We start from the raw sequence: 25,058 nt of genomic DNA, 5'->3' as shown, positions 1-25,058 counted from the left end.
ATGGTTAGAACCATCAGGCTTTATTTGGTAGGTGAAACCAATTAGACTTTTTAACAAAGTAGCACTGAAAAAGAAAAATCCTGTTTCCAATCATTTGTTTACTTGAGGACAAGGGCTCAATTTAAGATAGGAACTTCAATTTCTCAAGTTATAAGCAAACGCAAGCACAACAGGTATCCCAGTTATTGCTTAGGTCAAATACACTGATACCCATGATAGCATGTAATTTTCTGGATAAAGGAACATGACCCAGTAAAAGTCTCATAATTAATAAGGAAGATAAAACAAAAACAGTCTATAACCATATACACATACCCTCTGTTTGTCAAATATTTAGCAGCAGCACTACTCCTAGCGATGCTTCCAGCAGGTGATATATGATCTGTTGTGACAGAGTCTCCCAGGTATAATAAGACATGGGCATTTTCAATAGGCTGGAGTGCAACTGGCTCTTTGGTCTAAAAGGTAAAAAAATGTTGAAGGCGATTAACTCTTCATGAGGTTTTTCAACTTCCTAACAATTTTTAAAAGATTAAATAGTAAAGCAGTACTTACAAGCTTATCAAAAAATGAAGGACATCTGATATAAGTAGATTTTAAATCCCATGGAAACAAAACTGAATCTGGTGCTTCTAAAGAATTCCACCGCTTATTTCCCATCTGTGAATACGGTTTTCATTGATAAACCAAAAGAAAAATAAAATGGAGTCAGAAAATGAGGGTTATGGTAATGATCAAGAAAATTAAAACAGTACTTAAGCTAGAACGAAAAAAAGAAAACAGGCCTCATCCACTTGCAAAGAAAGCCAAGATGGTGCATTCTATGAAATTATGACAGCTTTGGACAGAATGGCTAAAATCTGCTCATCAAATGCCAGCAAATCAGATTTTGAGGAATACCCAAAGAAATAAATTTCAATACAAAGTGAATGTGAAAGACTTCACAGAACTCCAGAAAATCCAAAGAATTCAGAAAGATCTAAACATTGCTAAAGAGATTAAGTGTGTTTTGGGGGTATACTTCCAATCTTTAAGAATATTATCATGAAAAACTTGCATTTTTAAAAATGTGTCCTATATCACTGTATTATTAGTCCTGCCTTCAAACTATATTCACAACTTCATCATTCACCACCTCCATTTGGTACCCGAAATGTTCCATGCTATTACTATTTTTTATTTTGGACTACTATATACAACAGGTTCTCCTGATTCTATCCTTCTCATCACCCAACCCTCCTGCCCCAAGATATTTTCAATTTCAAGACAGCAGTCTTTTTTGATTATGACACACCTGTTTCACACTTTCCAATACTCCCCATCTCTCTTCAATCAGAGTAAAAGACTAAATTTTAATACTGGCCTATAATTCCCTATGTAACCTGGACATCATCGCCTATCACCATCCTTCCTGCTTCCTATGTTCTAGTCACACTGCCTTCACTACGGTTCCCTCCCTAAGGCCTTTTACACTGGTCCCTCTCTCTACCTGCTTAGTCTCGTTCTTTGTTTAGATATATGACTAACTGTTTACCTCTTAAAAACTTTGCTCCAATAACCTGTTTTCAACTATCCTATATAAAACTGCAATCTACTTTCTGAATTCTACACAACTGGTTCTCTTTACCCTGCTCTTTAATGTTCTACAGCACTGATTACTTTCTAACATACTGTATAATTTACCTAATTATTCTGTCTACAGTTTACTACTTGCCTCTCCCCTTCAGAACTTTGTGTTTTCTTCACTGATATACTGCAAACAGCTAGAAAAGTGCCTGGTACATAGTAGGGGTTCAATAAATATTTGTTAACTGACTAAATATCATTTTTGCTCTCATATTTATATTCTAAGTTCTTTTTAAAAAGTATGAACATATGTATTTGCTTGTAGATACACAAAACATCCCTGAAACAATGCTTAAGAAACTGACATAAACTTGTTGCCTTTGAGAAGGTAAACCAGATGGCTAAGGAATGGGTGGGAGGGAGATTTCAACTGTCTGCTCTTATTTCTTTTGAATTTTGAATCACGTGAATGGGAACAATAAACAAGGGCAGTTTCTATGAAGTGTGTCCATGTTCAGGATGCCAAATATAAATGCTTGCTATACATTTCTAATAAGTAAATAAAATCAATTCTGATACTCTAAGTCTCTTAGATATTAGAGATCTCAGATACAAAATGACCATCATTCATTAACTGTGTATTCAAAATAATATAATTTTAATTTTGATCCTATTCAGAAAGATGTGTAAAATAAACATACACTGCCACTTCACTATGGAGAAGGCAATGGCAACCTGCTCCAGTACTCTTGCCTGGAGAATCCCATGGACGGAGAAGCCTGGAAGGCTACAGTCCATGGGGTCACTAAGAGTCAGACACAACTGAGCGACTTCACTTTCACTTTTCATTTTCATGCACTGGAGAAGGAAATGGCAACCCACTCCAGTATTCTTGCCTGGAGAACCCCAGGGACAGAGGAGCCTGTTGGGCTGCCATCTATGGGGTCGCACAGAGTCAGACACGACTGTCATGACTTAGGAGCAGCAGCAGCCACTTCACTAAACTGTTTAAGAAACAAGTGAGTCTTACCTCTATCTTCTCTTTTAATGCTTTAAACATGGATAATACAACATGTTCTTCCTCTATCTGATGAACTTCTTCTCGACTAGGCCAAATATCATGCAGGTAAATGTTCTTTCCAGTGGGGTCAGTACCTGGTTAAAATTTTTCAAATTCAGTATAAAAAGTAACTACATCAAAATGTTCACATCTTTTCAGACATATAGAAACCAAGTATATTATTCAACAGAGTGATTCAGGCAATAAGCAGCTAAAAAAACTGATTACTTGTACATTTTATATTCTTCATATGAATCAAAAATTAATAATGCATGCATTGTGATAAGATTTCTTAAAATAGTTCAAAGAATGAATGGTCTAGAAAACATTTCAAAAATATAACTTTTGGGGAAAAAAGTATGTGCAGGGTATATATGCATACATACAAAGGAAAACATACCTAAAGGCTCTGTCTGGAAATCTATATTCACTGTGCCTGCTATGGCATAAGCTACCACTAAGGGTGGAGAGGCAAGATAATTGGCACGAACACAATCACAAAGACGACCTTCAAAATTTTTATTTCCAGATAAAACCCCACAAGTAACCAAATCACCCTAAAAAAAAAACACACACATAAATATATTCAAGAGATGGTACAAATTTGGATACTCACATACAAGCAATCTCAAAATATTATATTTCTGAGGAAAAGATAACCAAAAGTATACTTCTAATTATTAGGCACAGAACTATCAATCCTGTAAATAAACTAGGAAGGAATTATTTCAAGGATCTAAAAATGATTTCAAAGAATCATTTTATGATTGACAGGTTACTTTTCTCAAGAGATGTAAAGACTATAGAAATATAAATACATCAATATGTACACGTGATAATTTAATAGTGAAATATAATGAAGGAAAACCATTTGGATGTCCTAGTGATCCACAAAGTTTACCTGTTTCACTGCATTTAAAACTGCTTCTGATAAGGGTGCTGTATTTCCCACACATGTTGAACATCCATAGCCAATGATTTCAAATCTGCATTTCAAAAAATAAAATGTGATTGGATAGAAAAATCACAACAGTTTCTGCTAAAGGACGGACCAGTCTTATCTTTCATTTCCATCACTGTAATAAGACTGTTGAAGACAATATTAACAAAACATGAACCTTCATCAAAATGTTCATTTCAGAGCTCCTGAATAATCAAATCAGACTCTCAGGCATGCTGTCTGTACTGAATGCAAACTTCTGAAGAGATGATACTTAGGACTTGCCCTAGTTAGATTTGGTTAACTAAATCTGACACAGTACTTATCACACTACACAAGAAAACTCCTCAAATATTACCTGCTAGGAATATAACATGACCATTCAAAAAATGGATATTATACTTCCCTACAAAGAGGTTTAACTGTCAAATATCAAGAGAACCTGGCTGCAAAAATTTGACCAAAGGACCTAAAGAGGCACTGTAATTGGGTACTCTGATAGGAGTAATCTTCTAATTCTCAACCAACTAAACCCAAGAAAAGTCCCTGACAAGAATTCCACGATGATATTAGGTTGGCGCAAAAGTAACTGCAGTTTCAGACTGCGAATTTTAAATCATTACAACTAGGCTTAAACACATCTTTATTAAAATCAAAATAGGAACAATTATACCAACACATTTTTGCCTATGAGAAATAAGTTGGCTTATTCCTGCAGCGTAAAAATCCATGTTTCAGGATTTGACAAACTAGAAGCATTCTCCCTGTAATAAGTTGTCAAGATGTTTAAGAAGCGGCAGTCAGTTGTCAAGAGGTCAGGTGAATATGGCTGATGAGGCAAAACTTCATAGCCCTATTGGCTGAACTTTTGAAGCATGTGGCAGATGTTGTTGTGGAGAACTGGGCCTCTTCTGTTGACCAAGGCCAGCTGCAGACGCTGCAGTTTTCAGTACATCTTATTGATTTGCTGAGCATACTTCTCTGATGTAATGGTTTCACCAAGATTCAGCAAGCTGTAGTGGATCAGATGGGCAGCAGACCACTAGTGACCATGATCTTTTTTTTCAGTGCAAGTTTGGCTTTGGAAAGTGCTTTGGAGCTGCTTCTTGGTCCAACCACTGAGTTGGGTGTCACCGGCTATCGTATAAAACCTACTTTTCATTACACGTTGTAATCCAATCGAGAAATGGTTCGCTGTTGTGTAGAATAAGAGCAGATGAACTTCAAAATGACAACATTTTTGATTTGCAGTCAGCTCAGGAGGTACCCACTTAGCCTAGCTTTTTCACCTTTCCAACTTGCTTAAAATGCTCAATGACTGTACAATGGTCGACGTTGATTTTTTTGGCAACTTCTCGTGTAGTTTTAAGAGGATCAGCTCCGAAGACTTGCACTCAGTTGGTCACTGTCAACTTTTGTTCTTCATCTTCAAGGCTCTCGTCTGCTTTACAAAACTTCTTGAACCATCACTGCACTGTATGTTTATTAGCAGTTACTGGGCCAAACGCATTGTTGATATTGCGAGTTGTCTCCACTGCTCTATAATCCATTTTGAATTTGAATAAGAAAGTCGTTTGAATTTGCTTTTTGTCTAACATCATTTCCACAGTCCAAAATAAATACAAACAGCAAGTATAAGTCATTAGAAAAAAAATGAAGCAAGAAATGGGCATTAAATGATGTATAACATAACCATATTTATTTAAGAATGTATTCCAATACTGAATGGCAAATTTCAACAATGCAAAAACTGCAATTACATTTGCACCAATAACTGAAAAACTGTAGGTATAATTCTCAAAATTACTTCCAGCTACTCTTCTAAACAAAGAAAAAAAACCTAAAACCTATCAGTTTTGCAAAAGAATTGATTTACGTAAGACAATATGTTTCTTGATACACAGTGAAAACACTGCTAGCATCAATTATTTTTTTGAAGTGCTTAAGAAATATAAGAAAAGTTATTTTCTCCAATGTTCAGGGACAACTTAACCTATGCTTAATGGATCAAAAAATCTCACAAAACCACACGTAAGACAATTTACTCATTAATAATGCAACCTATCAGATTTCACTCAGTTCTGAAAACTGATCTATATGACTCATAGAAATCATGCAGTACTGTTACCATCCCTTATACTGTCATTGTTACTTGGCTTTACTTGTGTGTCTTGTGTTTACATCTTTAAACTAGAGATCACATCTACTTCTTTGTAGCCAACACACTGCCTTGTTGACTAAATACACCCAGTAAATGACTGCTGCATGATACAGCCTCAAGGATTTTCAGGCAATGGCAAGGCAACAAGTAGAACACTAAGTGTTTTTTCTGATCTTCTTTTTGCATATAAAAAGCCCTAACAAGTAGCTTCAATCACTGCTGAATACTAATATTAAAAAGTGGTAACCATCACTCACCCAAGCTTACTAAGATACGGTAATACTCCACTTGAACTGAGGTAATGTGTAACCATCCCACTGCCTGGAGATAAACTTGTTCTTATATAAGGTTTAACCTGTAGACCAGCTTCAACAGCTTTTTTAGCCAAAAGACCTGCAACAGTAAATAAACAATAATTTATTAGGGCAAGGTTTCTCTCCCTGTTTCCCTCATATTAAAGTACGAAGTAAGAAAGGGTTCATTTTACAGGTAACCTGCAATATAGGTTAGGGTGAAAGTCTGAAATTCACAAAATTACTGTCATTATCCTGTCCACTTTATTCTACTGATTTATTTCATTGAAACAAAAGTTGTCGTAGATATACTAATGCCTTTATGTTATACATTGTTAAGATACGGCTGGATATCAAGGCATCATACACACAAATGGAATAATATATAATAATATCATGTACACATGATATTAATCTGTACTATGACTTAATGGTTCATACCATTAAAAGAATGATTTTAAATGCTATAATCATAATGAAATGGCAATTTAACATTTATTATACTTGATTTTATAAAATTTGTGAGCTGTTATTTATATTCCTTGACAATGATATTTTCCTTCCTTTATATCTCAGTGGAATCTAGCACACTGCTATGGTAAATGTCTAATAGATTATCAAGAGATTTGCTAATTAAATATACTTTTGATAGAAAAAGCAGATATAACCTAAAACTCAGATACATAAGTTACAATTTTGAAATTTTAGCTTCATTGTAATAAAAATAAAATAAATAACATAAATCAATCTTAGGCTCTTTTAGACCTAATTAAAACCTCAGAAAGGCTCTCAAAATCAAACATGGAGAATTTCCCTGGTGGTCCAGTGGTTAAGAATCCAGCTGCCAATGCAGAAGACATGGGGTTGACCCCTGGTCCTGGAAGATTCCACATGCTGCAGGGCAACTAAGCCTGTGGACCACAACTACTCTGCCTGGGCTCTAGAGACCATGCTCCACAAGAGAAGCCACCGCAATGAGAAACCTGAGCATTGCAACTACAGTAGTCCCTGCTCACTACAACTAGATAAAGTCTACATGCAGCAATGAAGACCCAGCACAGCCAAAAGAATAAATAAAAATTGTTAAAAAAGAAAAGCATCTTCAGGAAAACAAAATCAAGACACCTATACTTATGCATAATCTAAGACACAGAATATGAACATAACAGAAAACTGTATGGATATAAACCACAACCTACCTGCAGCAAGCATGACAGATGGATTGCAATTATTGGTACAACTGATAACGGCAGCAATGACCACAGATCCGTGAGCCAGCTTGTATTCACTTCCTTCATAATGAATAGAGACGATATCATTTTGCTTTTCAGCTGCAATTTGGAAGCCTTTAAATCCAACCTACACAAATTTGCACATAAATATAAACTAAATATTCTTGATATGTATAGAAAAAAAAGATGGGTAGAAAATACAGCAGATCCTTGACATCTGATAAGTTCTGACTATTTGGGAGTGATGCTGAAAGTCCATGACTTTCAGTAGTTATTATTCAGTTGAAGCATGAATTTGAATAATCGTGATAGGAGTCTGGTGGTATTCCTAAGCTTTCATCTACTGAGTGAGTCGAGCCAGCTTACTCAGGACCCAGATTTTATTTCGCTTTGCTGTTCTTTATTCATTCTAATTAACAGGAATTCTCAAAAGATGGTAAACATTTTTTCTTTGTTTGAAAATGGCCTTGAAGATTTGCTTCAAAAGATCCTTATGTCTACAGGTGTGTAGAACAGATGAGGCAAGATGGTAATTGTTTAAGGGAGGTACATGGGAATTCATTACACTATTTTATTCCTGTAAAGTTAAACATTTTCCACCAAAAAAAAAAGGAAAGAAAATAAAGAAATTACAAAAGGCTCTGAAAATAAAGCCAGCTATTAGTTCTCAAAATGGAGAAAGTGACAAGATTAAAGCCATGATTCTTAAGACGGAAAGTACAAACCCCAAAAGTCAAGAGGTCACCTGGTATTCAGTTACTTTACCAGATTTAAAGACAGTCATTACAACAATATGGTAGTTTTTTCCTAGTCTGGGAAATCACAGAAAGTCTAGACCACTGCTGCCCAACAGAACTTTCTGTGATGATATAAACAAATATTTAATTGTTATGCTGTCCAATACCAGAGCCATGGCTACACGAAGCTATTCAACTTAAAATGAGGCTATAGTGACTAAGAAACTCAGGTTTTAATTAACTGAAACTTTTATTTAAATATACCCAATCAACCTCTGGTCCTCACAGTGAATCTGCGAACAACCTCATAGGATGTCTGACTGACTTATACTTTCGACAGAAGAAGAGTGAGCGGCTGGTTTGTGCCGTATATGAAAATATAGCAGCAGATTGAGTTCATAGACCATCCGGCTAGTTCCTGACTACTTACTTAGCACAAAGTGTACTGGCAAATAAGGCAATCTACCTTTTCATTTAAGCAAGCTTGGAAATCACTTTTCATATCTGTCAAAGCAACTCTATCTTGAGGTCTTTTTGGACCACTGACAGATGGAACTATTGAATTCAGATTAATCTGGATCACCTAGGAAATGAGAGAGAAGAGGGAGAAAAGGAATTAGAATTCATAAGTACAGATTCCAACCTGAGTACTACTTTCTGATACAGAATGAGTATATTCATATTTTTTTTAATGTAATCTGTTTTGATGACATACACTCCCAAGAAATAAATACATTAAAACCTAATTTATGAAACGTATGAAAATTTGCTGAAAGACTAGTAGACCAGTATGCAAACTACAATGCCAACTGTACAGTCTACATAAAATTTTTTGTTTCTCAAATGTTCCCCACCCCCCAACAAAGATAACACTGTCTTCACAGATGCCTGATGACAAAGTAGATGCTTGTGCCAGCTGTCATTTTATTGCTTCTAATCTTCAAATTCATCCTTTATCTACTCTGTGATAACACGGGTAGCCTTGGTAAACATTTTTCTGTTCTCAGCTTGCATGATGTTAAGTCTGGTCTACACAGGGTTCTGGGGGGCACATAGCAGAAAAAGGGGTTTGCTAATCCTGGTTCTAGTGTGTCTAGCTAGCCAGGCCTCTGCATACTATGTTTTTATTCCTTGTTTTTCTTTTTTAAGTCATATTTTATAAAGATCCCACCTCCCAGCTAGGTTTCCATTTAATTTCTTCTGGTATTTCTACCATTTTCCACTATACATTTCATTTGGTATAATAGATTCAAATTAAATTTCTCTTCACTATGGCTTTTATCATTATTTAACAGCCCTGTTTATTCTGGTTCATCACAACTGAAACATCTGCTTTTTTTACACCTTTGTTTCACCAACCCAGGTGATCCTAGTCTCTGTCTTTAGTATGTGAATTTCTCTTGAAATGAACATTCTGATGAATTTAAATTCTATTTCTTATAATATGCTCCAGTTTTTTAATAGACAAATTTATCCCATTTCACTATACCACCAAAAATTTTCCTTTAATTACATCTCTAAAAAAAATGTGGACAAAGCACTAGATTCAATAAACAGAGCAAAGGGACCAGAAAATAACCAAAGAAGTTCAAAGATTTACCCAAATGTCCCACAAATTCAATTCCGATGGGTTCTATCCAGCATTCAATATAACTATATATATTCACTAATTCACCTAACATGTTACTGAACATCCGCTATGTGCCAGGCATTTTTTTAGGAGCTAGGGATAGAGTGCCAAACAAAACAGGTGAAGTTCCTGTCTTCATGGAGCCTATTTGTATTCTGGCAAGGGAAAGACAGGCAAATAATTATACAATTTAATAGATACAAGCTATGAAGCAGGGATACAAGCTATGAAGAAATTAAAGCTAAGAGAGAAAATGGATTTCCCAACAAAAGAGAGCTTAAAATAGTTAACCATACCAATGATAACACCAACCTGATTTAGATCCCTGACACATTTTTAGAAAGTGAATTTTATTAAAACTTTCCCGCAAGTAAATTCTACCTACCTCAATAGAAATTTCCAACAGAGAAACATTTGCTTAGACTATAAAGGTATCTTTAACATTAAAGGTCACATAACTATCTTCTTGATAAATAATAATAGTTATCATTTATTGAGTACTTACTGTGTTCTTAAAACTGTTATAATGAATTTGCATTTAACCTCTTAAAAATCCTATGAGGTAGATACTATCTTCATATTTCAGAGATGAGGAAACTGAGGCAAAGAAGCTAAAACAAGTACCCAGGGTTGCATAGCTGGTAAGTCTTAGAGCTGGGATTCAAACCCAGGAGGGCAGGCTCTAGAATTTACAGTCTTAACTACTATTTGGTGGGTTATTTTGTAGATACCTGGGAATATTCAGGTTCTCCTGAATTATCTTGCTCATTTCGAAACAATTTCACAGCTTTAAGGTATGCTTCCATTGACTCGAGTTTGGCTTTGTCAAAACCTAAAAAGACGATTAAAACAACAAAAATCCTGTCAGGAATTTCTGAATCTTTGGTAATAAGGATGCTGAATTTCAATGATGAGTAAGAAACAAATGTTACTTATAACTAAGCACTCAGAATAGATTTCTTTACAAATTGATAATATTATAATATTGATACTATAAATTGATAATAACAATAGCAAAAATTTCACTCTTCATGAAAACTCTACTTTATAAAACACATACCGGAACCCCCTTTTAAAAGTTACTCAATCACTTAGGTGGTCCAGTAGCTCAAACTCCATGCTCCCAATGCAGGGGGCCCAGGTTTGATCCCTGGTCAGGGAACTAGATCCCACACACTGCAACTTAAGATCCTGAATGCTGTAACCAAGATCCAGCACAGCCACACAAATAAATTATTTTTTAAAAAGAGCTACTCATCACAGACAAGATAAAAAATACTGAGCCAGTTATAGAATACTCACAAAAATAGTTTCCAAGAGAAAAACCAGTGATGAAATTGAACCTAATAAATTACTACCCACCATGAAAGATGAAATTCATTACTTTCCCTAAACAACAAAAAACATTAGTGTACCAGTCAAAATGAAATAAAGTAAATGAGAGAATAGTTTTAGAGAGCAGAGAGATTTAACAAGATCTTCCAAAAATTAAAATATTTAGATGTTAAGAAATTACTGCCACAACAATTTATATCCCAAGATGTATGTTCTCTTACAATATGACAGAGGCAGAAAATATGTTCATTCCCCAAATACAGGCAATGTGATTTCTAGCTGGCCTCTTTCTCTCTCCCAACCCTCCTCTCTCGGGTTACTAACCCTTGAAAAGCTACCATGAGAGAAAGCCCAGATTACGTGCAGAAACCACATATGGGTCTTCTGGCTGACAGTCCCGGCCAAGTTCCCAGCTGACAGCTAGCATTCACTGCCAGACATGCAAGTGAACAAGCCTTCAGGATTCCTGGCCCTGGCTTTTTAAGTCTTACAGCTGAGGCTCCAGACATCATGAAGCAGAGACAAGCCATCCTGGCTGTGTGCCCTGTCTGAATTACTGATCCACTAAAACTGTGTAGCAATAAATGATTATTGCTGTTTTAAGCCACTAGTTTTAGGACAATTTGTTACTCAGTGATAGTCATTACTACATTAACTCATATTAATGTGAAGAATGAGGCATTTCTTTCTTGAACTACTCTACAACCCAAAGAACAGTTTAGAGAAAACTCTGCATTCTATGAGGACCATTCCCTCCAAGGTTTCAAATAACCAACCATCCATTTTGCCATTTGATTCAAAACTTAAAATAATCCGCCCCCAAACTGAATACTAGAACATATCTCCCCAACATACTATGATTAGAGATTACTATCAATAGTTTAGTAACGACCTCTTCAAAAATACAGAGACTGACTTTTAAAGACCAGGGGTCTATAAAACCAACACATTCTCGTTTTGTACGTATTTTCTGTATTAAATGGTCAATAGAAGAGTGGTCAAAGTTCTCAGTCAATCAGGCTACAAAAAGAATTTGGAACCTGTAACCCTATGCTGTTTTTCACAAAATTAAGTGCTGCTTATTCTTTAGAGAGAGCACTGGTTCTCAAATAATCTTGTGACTCCTCTCTTCCTGGATGTAGAAGACAACAACGGTGAATGTGGGAAAACATAACTTCCATTAAACTGCAAAGTCTGATCACTAACAGGGTGAAGGTATCCATTATTATGGGGAAAAAGTGAAGCAAAGAGCAGCAGTTAGAATAATTTCTCTAAATTGTTGTAATGCGTCACAGTGGACTAGAGTTTGAGGACACAACACTCTTTAAGCACATCTGATGCAGTTTATTTCAAACTTGCTATTTCAAAATAAGAACATATCATGAATATTAAATAACATGTACAAGGTAGTAATTTATTGTAAATATTTCCTAGTGATCTTACATCTTACCTGTATGTTCTAAATGTTTTAATGTCACATTGTCAACAGGGAAAAAGCTGAGGATAGCACCATATTCTGGACACATGTTTGCTATTGTAGTTCGATCTACTATAGATAATTGTGAAACTCCACTTCCAAAAAACTCAACAAACTTTCCAGCCACTCCTACTTGCCTGAGATGCTATATAAAGAGAAAGATAGAAACACATACAAAATTAGCATGGATTCTCTGAAAACCATAAAATCTAATTTTTAACCCATTGCTAGTGACAGTGAAGGATAGAGGTCCTCTGTTATTTTTATGAAACATCAACTCACTCTGGTTTTCCAGCTAAAAGCAAATAGTCAATAGAAGAGTAGTCCAGTCACTAGTAGGATAAAAAAGCACTTGAAAATTCAAAATGTCTCTGATATCAGGGTACACCATAGACTACTATATATCTGCTAACTGGCAGTCTTCTTTTTTTCTTAGCTTCTAGCCAATGAAGGCGTCTTAGATTTAGTGAAATACTAATATATTGATGAAACTGTGTATCTGAATTTAAAAAATTATATATTGCTATAAAGATTCTTCAAATTCCAAATACTGGTCCAAATATTGACAGCATCATTAATTAAAGGTAAATTTCATTTTGATAGAATTTAACATGTGGCTTCAAACTTAATTCCTTCTAAAATTATTTTTATTACCGCAACCAAAACAGCTACCCACCTTTTCTGAATTGTAAAATGGTTGCAGAATGGCAGAGGGAGTGTGCCCAGGACAATGACTAAGTATGAAACAACATTCAATCTATGAATAATATTAAGTTCTAACATTTTAGAAGTGCTAAGGATCATTTAACCCTAACTTTTTTATAGATGCAGAAACTCAACCCTAAAAGAAAGATGTTTATTTTCACTGTTTTATTTTTGATGATAAGAGCAATATAGATTAGAAATACCAAGTCAAATGCTGCTTTCACCAAATTAATGAGGTACCACAATATACATTTTGAAAAATAATGACTAATTCTATAAAGATATGACTAGAACAGGACCTCAAAAAAGGGACAAAATATTCAAAAAGGTACGCACACATATAGATTTAACTTTCATTATCATTAAGCAAAAATGTCTAAAGTAGATGTATAACACTGTTAAGAAAAAATATAGCCAGAGGAATCTAAAAAGCACCATTAGGTTTCAGGATATGCGAAGGAAAAGAACTGGTTTTTCTAAAAACATAATGGGCTATTCCTTTCCTCTAGGAATAATCCTTCAATTCTCAATTTAACTTCTTGATCTTTTGTTACCATACACTGAATCAATCATTTCTGCAAGATGTCAATTTTTTTTCTAATTAGGGAAGCAGGATCAATATTAAATGGTAAGAAGGAGGCAATACCGTTTTCTTTCCCTGCAGAGTATTCTAAAAGCCTTCAGCCCAGAAATCTAACCCAAAATCTGAAACTCCGGGATCCAAATATGAATTCTATTTGGAACATTTGCCAGGTTCCTTCATTTAATGAAATGGGACTTAATCATAACAATAAAGTTAGTGAAAATGAAATTTAGGGTGGAGAGTTACAAATTATTGTCTTTAGGAAAACCTAGATTACATGTATTAAATGCATGCAGCCAGCATTTTAAAAATTCAGAAAAAAAGTTTCTATAGTTTCTTTTTATATTGAAATACAGTTGATTTATGTGTTAGTTTCAGGTGTACGGCAAAGTAACTATAAAAATGTTAAAACAGTCAAAAGAAAAATTTGACACTACCACACAGTTTTTAGTACTATCTAATACAGTAATAGTTTCCAGAAGACAAATGATTCAATTAAATATTAAAGGAGATGCAATTAGACATTTCCTAAGTGTGATTTTTTTGAATTCAAGTAGGCAACAAGTATTTACTGACGCAATAAGGCATAATGGTTAAGAGCATGGACTTAAGAACATGACTGCCTGGATTAGAATTCTTGTTCTATACTTAATATTCAACCCTATGACCCTCTGGTTAAGTCACTAAACCTTACAGTGTCTCAGAATTAAAATGAGGATATTAACAGTACCAATCTCATAGGCTTGTATGAAGAATAAACGAGTTAACACTTCAAGGGAACAATGACACAACAAACTGCTTTGTACTTACCAGTATAAAGTATTACTATGATGACAACCACAATGACAAAGCTAATACCACCACCAGAGTGCTGAGCATAAGGTGATAAACTGAAATACCTGCTCTCATGGGGCTCTTCTACTTACAAAACAAAATCATGTCTACCGAGTTATACAGCTAGTAAGATTTTAGCTTACCTTCGTGATGCCAAGAACAACATCTATGGATGTAACAAAAGGATTCGATGAACCAGTTAATTCACATCCAACCACCTCTGGTAAAGTAAGAGAAACTGGCAGGCCAAGCATAACTGCTTCTGTTTCAATGCCTCCAACCCCTAATGTAATAAACACAGGTATATGAGTATGGTGCATTTAAAAATTTTTCCAACATCTAAATCTCTAGTCTCACGAGTTTGTCTTAACACAGTACCTTACACAGAATTGCTATAATGCTATCATTGTAGATATGAAACTCAAGTCTTCTCAAAAGAATGACTTCACTCACAAGGTTGAAAAAATTTTACTTTTACCATTATTTTAAATTCAGAAAACACTTAGTATCTCCAATGCTAGGTACTGTACTATGCTCAAGATACAGATATGAATAGAACCCAGCCCCTGTCAACCTCAAGAAGTTAAAAGCCAACAATTAAAAAACCCGTAAAAGCGTAAACACACTCTGAAAGAGGGAACAGCTGGCACAAAGCCATGAGGTGTAAGAGCACAGCCTACTCAGAGAAATAAACAAGCCTTTAAGATGTGTTTGGGTAAATGGCTAGGGGCACGATGTTGCCAAGGACCCTATTAAAAATGTGAAGAAATTTGGATTTATAAAGAAGGCCAGGAAAAGCCACTTGAAGGACTTTAAACAAAGGAGTAGCCACATCGCCTTCACAGACATCATCATCATTAGAAAAGTGAAAGTGTGTATCGCTCAGTCCTGTCCAGCTCTTTGCAACCCCTTGCACTGTAGCCCACGAGGCTCCTCTGGCCATGGGATTCTCTAGGCAAGGATATTGGAGTGGCTTGCCATTCCTCTCTCCAGGGGATCTTCCCGACCACCATCACTCATCACGCCACAAACAGCAGTGCTGTGCTGGTCACCGTGCACTTTTCTTCTCATAAATTCTCTCTTACGCCACACTGTCCACAAACACTTGAATTTAGATTTAATTTTTGTTGTTAACTGTTATAGGTGAAAAAACAGCCTCAAATAGGCTATAAAGACCCTGCTATTTACTTTCTTTTATAATGTTCCTGACATCCTCTCTCAAAAGAATTAAATGTATTTAGTCATTTACTTACCCCACCCCAGAATCCCCAAACCATTCACCATGGTTATATGAGAATCTGTGCCAACCACACTGTCTGGGAAGAGGAGGTCCTTCTCTTCAAAAACCACTCTTGACAAATACTCTAAGTTTACTTGATGAGCCATTCCGGTTCCAGGAGGGATTACAGCCACATTCTTAAAAACTCTTGAACTCCACTATATTTTATTCAAATTTAAGAAATCAACTGTTAACATATATCTGAATTTGGTTCACAATTAACATATAAATAAATATTGAAATGGAAAATATTTTACCAATGTTCACTATGGTCAAAGTTTACAATACATAAAAACAAATATGCAGATACTAAATCTACATGTATTCATTTTGCAGATTATTCAAACAAAATAAAGTCAAAGAATAATGTTCTAACAGTCCAGATAAACAGTAGCTTTCAACTATGTTCCAAGGATTCTCAGGGACAGAAAAAGGGGAAGGCTCAAGTAGAAGACTCTGCAGGCGCACCTGAACTAGAGCCACTGTTTTCAATATTTTATTATATACTAGGGTTTCTGATTAAGATTTTATTTGAAGGAAAAAAGTAAAAAAGGGTTCTGCTGCTAATATTTAAAATTTTCTGGTCTACAGATATAAAAAAATTGTACCTTTCAATATTTTATAAACTTTATTAAAACAATTTCCCCCAAATCATTTATACCTTGAAAAATTGAAGCCTCTCTCGATTTCTGCCAAATTCTACTTCTTGATTTTTTAATACTGTTTCAGGTCTAAAAAGAAAAAAAGCTGGCGTTAAATCTATGTATTATAGAAAAGAGCTGTCATGTTTCTAAGTCTTCATTCTTATGCACTTACATACAAACACATTTCTAAAATTCTGGAACAGTAATTTACTAGACTTTTCAGAATCAGTTATTTTCTTTTCAACAATGAAGTTCTGTTTTAAATAGGACCAGAAAGCTATTGCAAGGGCTTAATATTTAAGCCACGTCCACACCAGTGTCCCAAACTGTACTTAACATGCATCACTGTGAGATTTGGCTAAAATATTACAAGTAGCATGGTAAGCTTTGTTGGATTTTCTAGTGCAAGGAAAAGGGAGAGTAGTTACCTTAATGAATATACAATAAGTGTGTATGTTTCCACCCACTTGACGCTTACACCACTTTAACTAGGAGATGATTGTTGATTATCACTATGCGGCAGTGACAAACAACATGATTTTATAAGTTTAAAAAGAGTTTTGGGTAAAAATCTTGTATTCATCCCACCACAAATGGAAGGTTCTACTGTATGTAAAGTTGTAGTTTAGTTTACATGGATTATATTTTCTATAAATTATTTAAATTAAGAGATAAAAACAATCCACTGTCAAGCAGTAAACATACTGCCATTTTTAGGAAGCTATTTTTATCTAATGGATATTAAAAAAAAATTATTTCTAACAGCTTTAAGTTGTTTATTTCATCTGCCAGCTGGTGATTTAAGTGTTGACTAGAATATCAATATAACCTAAATTATACATGTCCTCCAGGGTCCAAATAATTACAGTTGTTTAATTGTCAACTTTTTTTCAAACAAAGATTAATAATTCATTGCTGAGTGATCATCTGAAGCCATAGCAGATCTTAATGAGATTTTCTTAGGACCTCAGGGAACAAAGCTTTCTAGAGCCATTCCAATTATTTTACCTTTCCATAGTACATGAAAGCTACAAAGTATTATACAAACATTTACTAGCTCATAATCTGACTCCAAATTAAGCAGTGATTTCAAGTGCCAGATGTATGCTCTGAACTGTCTACCCCTCCATTTTTTGTCTATAATACTTCATTGATGCATTAAAGCACGTGAAAAGAGTTACTATTTTCATACAGCAAGAGATAATATCTAGTCTTAATATTTCACAATTTAGAGTTGAAATTAAACAGAAATGTTACACCATATTGGATTTTTAGAAATAAAAACATACCACCTTAGGGCTTCATACCATTTATAAAAAGATAACCAAGAAAAATCAATGGTTTTTTGAATCAATAAATTTTCCTTTTCAGAAAATTAATTTCTAAACAAGAGACATCAATCTCAAAAGTTCAACAAGTCCCTAAAAACCAGGAAAATTAGGTAAGAGGAATAGAATACTTATATAGAACTGACATAGCAAAGGACCCACAGATTATACTCAATTCTTAGGAAAAGCATATGAGGTCACTTATAACCCAAGGTTTATAACAATACCGAGCACAAAACTGAGAACCACCTAGAACTTGAAAGATCCAGTTAAGGGACAAATGACTTAAATGTTACTATCTGGCAATTATGATGAAATATGCGTTCATAATATCCTTAACCTATACCTTAAATTACCCACTCCGGTATTCTTGCCTAGAGAATCCCAGGGATAGGGCAGTCTGGTGGGCTGCCGTCTATGGGGTCGCACAGAGTCGGACACGACTGAAGCGACTTAGCAGCAGCAGCAGCATACCTTATATTTGATAAATTTTTTAAACCTGAAAAAGTCTAAGTTATTTTTAACTAACCTTTAAAAGATTTGACAGTGTAATAACAATGGGACAAACAACGTAACTCTTGAAGACTTTGGAAACTTTACAGTATATGAAAACATATCACTTTTATTACTTTGAAAAAATTACATAGTAGGAAATTTAACCAACTCTTAAGAATAGGATTCTTTTCCAGGCTGCTTTACTACTTTCCATGGTACCATTTAGGAAACTGCTTATCTAAAATAGCTCAGTAAGTCTGTGACATGTGATAATGAGAATATTCTTAACACAGAGGTCCCAATGCAATAAGAAAGAATAAGAAATCTCCTAGAAGGAAAATAAAGCTAAAAATATAAGTAGGGATTTCTACAAAAGAAATGTGAATGAATAATAAGCATGTGAGTGATGGTATAAATTCACTAAAATAAAAAACTAGTTTAAGATATATCTCTGCCTACATTAGTTATAAAAATTAAATATATTTATAGAAAATTCTTAAAGTTTTCTTCTGAAGAAACAGAAATAGATTATGGTATTTGGAGACTACCATTTTAGTTATCTTTGCTTCTTTCAGTACAACAGGAAGCACAATAAATATGAAGGCAATGTAACTGGGATCAGGAGGAGGAGGAGAACTGAAAAATAACTTGGCACTAACAAATATTTTAAAAAACATGTCATACTCAGGCACTGGTTGCAAATGAAAAGGACAAAGGATGGGTGTGTTTTCAATCTGTGAAGAAAATTTTCCTGAGTTTCGGCCTAGTTCTCCAGAATCACACGATCCTCGGCAGGTAGTCTGGCCTCTGCAGGGAAGTTTCTTAGGCTGCACTCTAAGTGGAGAGAGCTTTCCTGCTTTCTGTAGGTCACCACCTCCAGGATTTGGAGCATTCTGTATTGCACTATCATTCCAAAAAAGAAAGACAAAATAAAACCATTTAAAAGTGACAGAAATTTAGCTCTTCAAAAAGCACACACCAGCAATGCTATCTGGAAGTAACAACTGAATGTTATTCAAAGGTTGAAGTATCATTTAAATCAGGTTTCAAAAGCAAATCTCAGATTACAAAAAGAAGGAGGGGAGTTAATTTAAGACAACTAAAAAAATAATTCTAAATGCCCATTAATATCATTTTCCTACAATAACTTTTGGCAAGTAGCAAAACTGATCTTTTCCCCCATCTAACAACTTAAAAGAATCTGGGATCCAGAGTTTAACCTACAGCAAAAACTTTAATAAATTGTCTTATTCCATTACTCCAGGGAAGCTAAATAAGCTGGTGCATGAAAACATAATCATGTCTTCTCTAGTTTGATTTTGATCAAAAGGATCATTTAAATGTAAGAAAATTTATTTCAGTGGAAAATACAACTGTAGTAAGCTCAGTGTTTCCAATCACCAATTTAATATAATTAAAGACATCCATGGCTCATATCTTTAGAGTCTCTCTGGAAGGGAAATTAAAAAACAAAAAGGAAATGAAGGCTTTATTCAGATACTCACTCTTTGGAAAACAGGTTCTAGGCTTGTATACTTCTATAAAAATGGCAGCAAAATACACAAATAGGAAAATCACTTTAAACTCAGACTTTAATATAAATTTCACCAATCCATCAATTTTCACCAGTTTTTCTTTTTGTATATTAGTCAGTACTAAATGCTGCAAACTTTACTCTGGCACAAATTATCTCTATTCCCTTTCCTCTATACCATATACTCCTAGCGGACTGGCTGGCAATCAACTTGCATGTCTGTTTTTATAAATATCCGTATTAAAGTACCATTTGTTGAAGTCAATTTGCAAGGAATGGTCAACCGTGAGATCTGTCGGACAGGCAGGATGGACTTTCTTAGGGTCACCTCCAAGAGTTTTCACTGCCTCCCTCATAGCAGCAAAATCCACCATTGCCGGTATTCCACTAGAAAATAAGAAACAATTAACTTCTAAGTCTTTTTTTATATATGCTCAAGTGACTAAATGCATTTATTTATTTTTAAATTTAAAAAGTATCCCTTTTTAGTTTGCATTCATGTTTGATAATGTATCCAAAGTTATATGTAGCTTACTTTAATGAGAATATTAAATATTGTCTGAAAACTTGAGTGCTAAAAGGTAATGTGCCAAAGATAATACAACAGATGATTCTTAGAGGCAAAGATAACTTCAAAGAAACTGCTGATGGAGTCCTTATCCTTGTCTTAAATTTTAAGATATCCCCTCCCTTCTCCCCAGCTCCAGCCCCTTCACTCCCAGTGCCTTGTCTCCAAAGTTATTCACTAACCATAGGAACCTACAGATAGATCTGTATCTGCATACGTACCTCCAGCCAACTATATAACAAGCATTTGCCAAATGACTTTGAGGTGCTAGACACAATGGTACAAGGCTAAATAAGGGAGAGTAACTGTTCTCAAGGAATTTGTAGGGAAGATACAGTAGCAATTACAGAAGAGTATTTTAAGTACTACAGTAGCAGCATACACAGGGCACACAGAGAAGTAACATATTAACCAGATAGAGGTGAGTGGGTAAAGAAAATGTTATTTGTCTAGCTAACTCTTACGCCTTCTTCAAAACTCAGCTAATGGTTAAGTCTTCCAATAAATAATTCTTAAGACACCCAAATTAGGCAAAGTCTTTCAAGCTATGGTAAAGACCAGATTTTATTCTAAGTGTGATGGAAGCCTACTGGAGAATGGAGGAATGATATGAACTTTATCAACATTTTTTAACCAAGTCACTTCATCTACTGTGAAAAGAGAAAACTATCCATTTCAAGTGTGGAAGCAGGGACACTTGTTCAGAGACTATTATAGTCACAGTCCAGGTAAGTGAGAATGGGGTTAGAATCAGAACAATGGAGTTGTAGATGGTAAAAAGAATTTGGATTCAGGACATGTGTACTTCAAAGGTAAAGCTCACAGAACCTGCTAATAGACTGGATTACGTATGAAGGAAAGAGCGGAAGGAAGGTTAACGTCTAGATTTTTGCTCTAAAAAGCATCATTCATTATGATAGAAAAAACCTGAAAAGGAATACGTGAGGGGACTGGGCAATGATGTTTAGGATATATTAAGTCTGAGAAGCCTATTGGCTAGGACAAGTAGCCTACTGGCTAGGACAAGTAGCCTACTGCAGTGACAAGTGGGCAGTTAGGTAGAAGCAGGTTTTTTTTTTTTTTTTAGTTTTTTATTTTTTTAATTTTAAAATCTTTAATTCTTACATGTGTTCCCAAACATGAACCCCCCTCCCACCTCCCTTCCCATAACATCTCTGTGGGTCATCCCCATGCACCAGCCCCAAGCATGCTGTATTCTGCGTCAGAATAGACTGGCGATTCAATTCTTACATGATAGTATACATGATAGAATGCCATTCTCCCAAATCATCCCACCCTCTCCCTCTCCCTCTGAGTCCAAAAGTCCGTTATACACAGCTGTTGTCTTTTTTCCTGTCTTGCATACAGGGTCGTCACTGCCATCTTTCTAAATTCCATATATATGTGTTAGTATACTGTATTGGTGTTTTTCTTTCTGGCTTACTTCACTCTGTATAATCGGCTCCAGTTTCATCCATCTCATCAGAACTGATTCAAATGAATTCTTTTTAACGGCTGAGTAATACTCCATTGTGTATATGTACCACAGCTTTCTTATCCATTCATCTGCTGATGGACATCTAGGTTGTTTCCATGTCCTGGCTATTATAAACAGTGCTGCGATGAAAAAATAAATGGCTACAGGAAAATAAGCATCTAATTTTTTGAAAAAACTTTTAATTTAGCACTGGAATATAGCCGAGAGAACAGTGGAGGGATATATATCAGTGAAGGGATATATCCAGATATATAACAGTGATATATATATATATCCAGATATATAACAGTGAAGGGATATATATGCATGTGTGTGTGTGTATATATATCCATTCCCCCAAACTTCCCTCATCCAGGTTACACATAACATTGGACAGAGTTCCATGTGCTATACAGTAGGTCCTTACTGATTATCCATTTCAAACACACAGTGTGCATATGTCTATCCCAAACTCACTATCTCTTCCCCTCAGCAACAGTAAGTTTGTTCTCTAAGTTTCTTGAGTCTGCTTCTAAGTTCATTTGTATCATTTCTTCTTAGATTCCACTTATAAGGGATGTCATACAATATTTCTCCTGCTCTGACTTCACAAGTGAGACACAATTGCTTTAGTTTCAGTTCAGTTCAGTGTCTCAGTCGTCTCCAACTCTTTGTGACCCCGTGAATCGCAACACGCCAGGCCTCCCTGTCCATCACCAACTCCCGGAGTTCACTCAAACTCATGTCCATTGAGTCGGTGATGCCATCCAGCCATCTCATCCTCTGTTGTCCCCTTCTCCTCCTGCCACCAATCCCTCCCAGCATCAGGGTCTTTTCCAATGAGTCAACTCTTAGCATGAGGTGGCCAAAGTACTGGAGTTTCAGTTTTAGCATCAGTCCTTCCAATGAACACCCAGGGCTAATCTCCTTTAGGATGGACTGGTTGGATCTCCTTGCAGTCCAAGGGACTCTCAAGAGTCTTCTCCAACACCACAGTTCAAAAGCATCAATTCTTCGGCGCTCAGCTTTCTTCACAGTCCAACTCTCACATCCATACATGACCACTGGAAAAACCATAGCCTTGACTAGACAGACCTTTGTTGGCAAAGTAATGTCTCTGCTTTTTAATATGCTATCTAGGTTGATCATAACTTTCCTTCCAAGGAGTAAGTGTCTTTTAATTTCATGGCTGCAATCACCATCTGCAGTGATTTTGGAGCCCCCAAAAATAAAGTCTAACACTGTTTCCCCATCTATTTCCCACGAAGTGATGGGACCAGATGCTCTGATCTTAAGTTTTCTGAATGTTGAGCTTTAAGCCAACTTTTCCACTCTCCTCTTTCACTTTCATCAGGTTTTTTAGTTCCTCTTCACTTTCTGCCATAAGGGTGGTGTCATCTGCATATCTGAGGTTATTGACATTTCTCCCAGAAATCTTGATTCCAGCTTGTGCTTCTTCCAGCCCAGCATTTCTCATGATGTACTCTGTATAGAAGTTAAATAAGCAGGGTGACAATATACAGCCTTGATGTACTCCTTTTCCTATTTGGAACCAGTCTGTTGTTCCATGTCCAGTTCTAACTGTTGCTTCCTGACCTGCATATAGGTTTCTCAAGAGGCAGGTCAGGTGGTCTGGTATTCCCATCTCTTTCAGAATTTTCCATAGTGTATTGTGATCCACACAGTCAAAGGCTTTGGCATAGTCAATAAAGCAGAAATAGACGTTTTTCTGGAACTCTCTTGCTTTTTCCATGATCTAGCAGATGGTGGCAATTTGATTCCTCTGCCTTTTTTAAGACCAGCTTGAACATCTGGAAGTTCATGGTTCACATATTGCTGAAGCTTTAGTTTAGAGAAGGGAAATTTTAAAATTTATAAATGAATCTTCACAATTAAGAGACATCTGGGAGTATGATTCTAGAAAGAAAGCGCTCTGAAAATTCATCATGAAAAATAAACCTACTACTCACGTAAAATCTTGAAGAAGAACACGGGCAGGGAAAAAGGGCACTTCAACATTGCTCTGTTTGGTTTTCCAGTCTAAAATGTTCATAACATCTTCCTTTTTCATTAAAAAGCCATCACAATTTCGCACAGCAGCTTCCAAGAGGACCCGTATTGAGTAAGGCAGAACATCTGATTCAAGAGAAAATATTACTATTAATAAGGGAATAATCTTTACTACATACTGTAAAAATTATAATAGCAATACATCTGTGTCAGGTAAAGACACAGAGGTATTGTTTCTCAATTTAAAAAATTTTAGTCAATAAGAAATAAGGATTTGTTGTAGAGTACAGGGAATTATATTCAATATCATATAATAAACTACAATGGAATATAATCTGAAACATATATATAACTGAATCACTCTGTGTATACCTGAAACCAACAAAATACTGGAAATCAACTATATTTCAATATTAAAAAAGGTTTTAATCCAGTAAACAGGAAGTGAAACACCATTCTTGTTAATATGAGGCTTTCTATAAATTTGACTTTCCTATATGTAAGCTGAGGCCCTGAAAATGCAGAGATAAAGCCTTCACCTATACTTTAATAAAATAACTGAAAAATTAATTATTTAAAGAAAACCTTTATACAAGAGCTGCACTAACTTGGGCATATAAGATTGACAAATACTTAATTCAGGAAAGACACAGAAAAACTGAAAAGCACAGATAATTAGAATAAATACAATAATGAAAACATTTATATTATGTTAATAAATGGTTAAATAGTTTGTAATAAATTTAAAAGAATCTTTATCAAAAATAGTTAAGGTTTAAAAATAAATCAGGGTGCTTAGGTGAGCAAAGTTAATTTCATGAAAATTGTCATTTAACTCTTATTACTAGTTTAAGAATACTTGAGAGAATTAAATTCTCACAACAGATTTTGCCACTTGAAAGTATTTCCTTAGTACTGAAAGACTGAATCAGTACGAAATTAAGGAATTATGCTAAGCCACGGTAACCCACACAATAGATTACTATGCAGCTATTTAAAGGAATGATAATCTCTAAATGCTAAGAAGTGATCTCCAGACTATATCATTAAGCGAAAATTAATGCAAAACCATGTTATAACATATATCTTTACAGTAAGAGTAAAAAAGCAAGTGTAAGAATATGATTGTGTTAAATATAAAATTAAAAACTATATAATTTAAGTGTATTA

At 35.2% G+C, this 25,058-nt stretch overlaps 1 protein-coding gene across 1 annotated transcript in view; it reads right to left on the bottom strand.

Annotated features, from left to right (window-relative positions):
- The window catches only part of IREB2 (iron responsive element binding protein 2), a 51,328-nt gene that overhangs the window by 9,237 nt on the left and 17,033 nt on the right, over positions 1 to 25,058 (bottom strand). Inside the window, exons 3-18 of the mRNA XM_068991571.1 lie at positions 23,849 to 24,014; positions 20,083 to 20,220; positions 18,984 to 19,202; positions 16,494 to 16,563; positions 15,807 to 15,990; positions 14,697 to 14,836; positions 12,405 to 12,576; positions 10,351 to 10,451; positions 8,456 to 8,572; positions 7,220 to 7,379; positions 5,985 to 6,120; positions 3,528 to 3,612; positions 3,027 to 3,183; positions 2,597 to 2,721; positions 556 to 660; positions 316 to 458 (exon numbers count right to left, since the gene is read on the bottom strand). Coding sequence (XP_068847672.1) covers positions 316 to 458; positions 556 to 660; positions 2,597 to 2,721; positions 3,027 to 3,183; positions 3,528 to 3,612; positions 5,985 to 6,120; positions 7,220 to 7,379; positions 8,456 to 8,572; positions 10,351 to 10,451; positions 12,405 to 12,576; positions 14,697 to 14,836; positions 15,807 to 15,990; positions 16,494 to 16,563; positions 18,984 to 19,202; positions 20,083 to 20,220; positions 23,849 to 24,014 — 2,218 coding nt within the window. The remainder of the gene's footprint in view (positions 1 to 315; positions 459 to 555; positions 661 to 2,596; positions 2,722 to 3,026; positions 3,184 to 3,527; positions 3,613 to 5,984; positions 6,121 to 7,219; positions 7,380 to 8,455; positions 8,573 to 10,350; positions 10,452 to 12,404; positions 12,577 to 14,696; positions 14,837 to 15,806; positions 15,991 to 16,493; positions 16,564 to 18,983; positions 19,203 to 20,082; positions 20,221 to 23,848; positions 24,015 to 25,058) is intronic.

Source organism: Capricornis sumatraensis, chromosome 19, assembly GCF_032405125.1.
Source record: "Capricornis sumatraensis isolate serow.1 chromosome 19, serow.2, whole genome shotgun sequence".
Classification (NCBI taxonomy): domain Eukaryota; kingdom Metazoa; phylum Chordata; class Mammalia; order Artiodactyla; family Bovidae; genus Capricornis; species Capricornis sumatraensis.
Note: the sequence above shows the minus strand (reverse complement) of the source record. Positions and strands in the feature narration are given on the sequence as shown.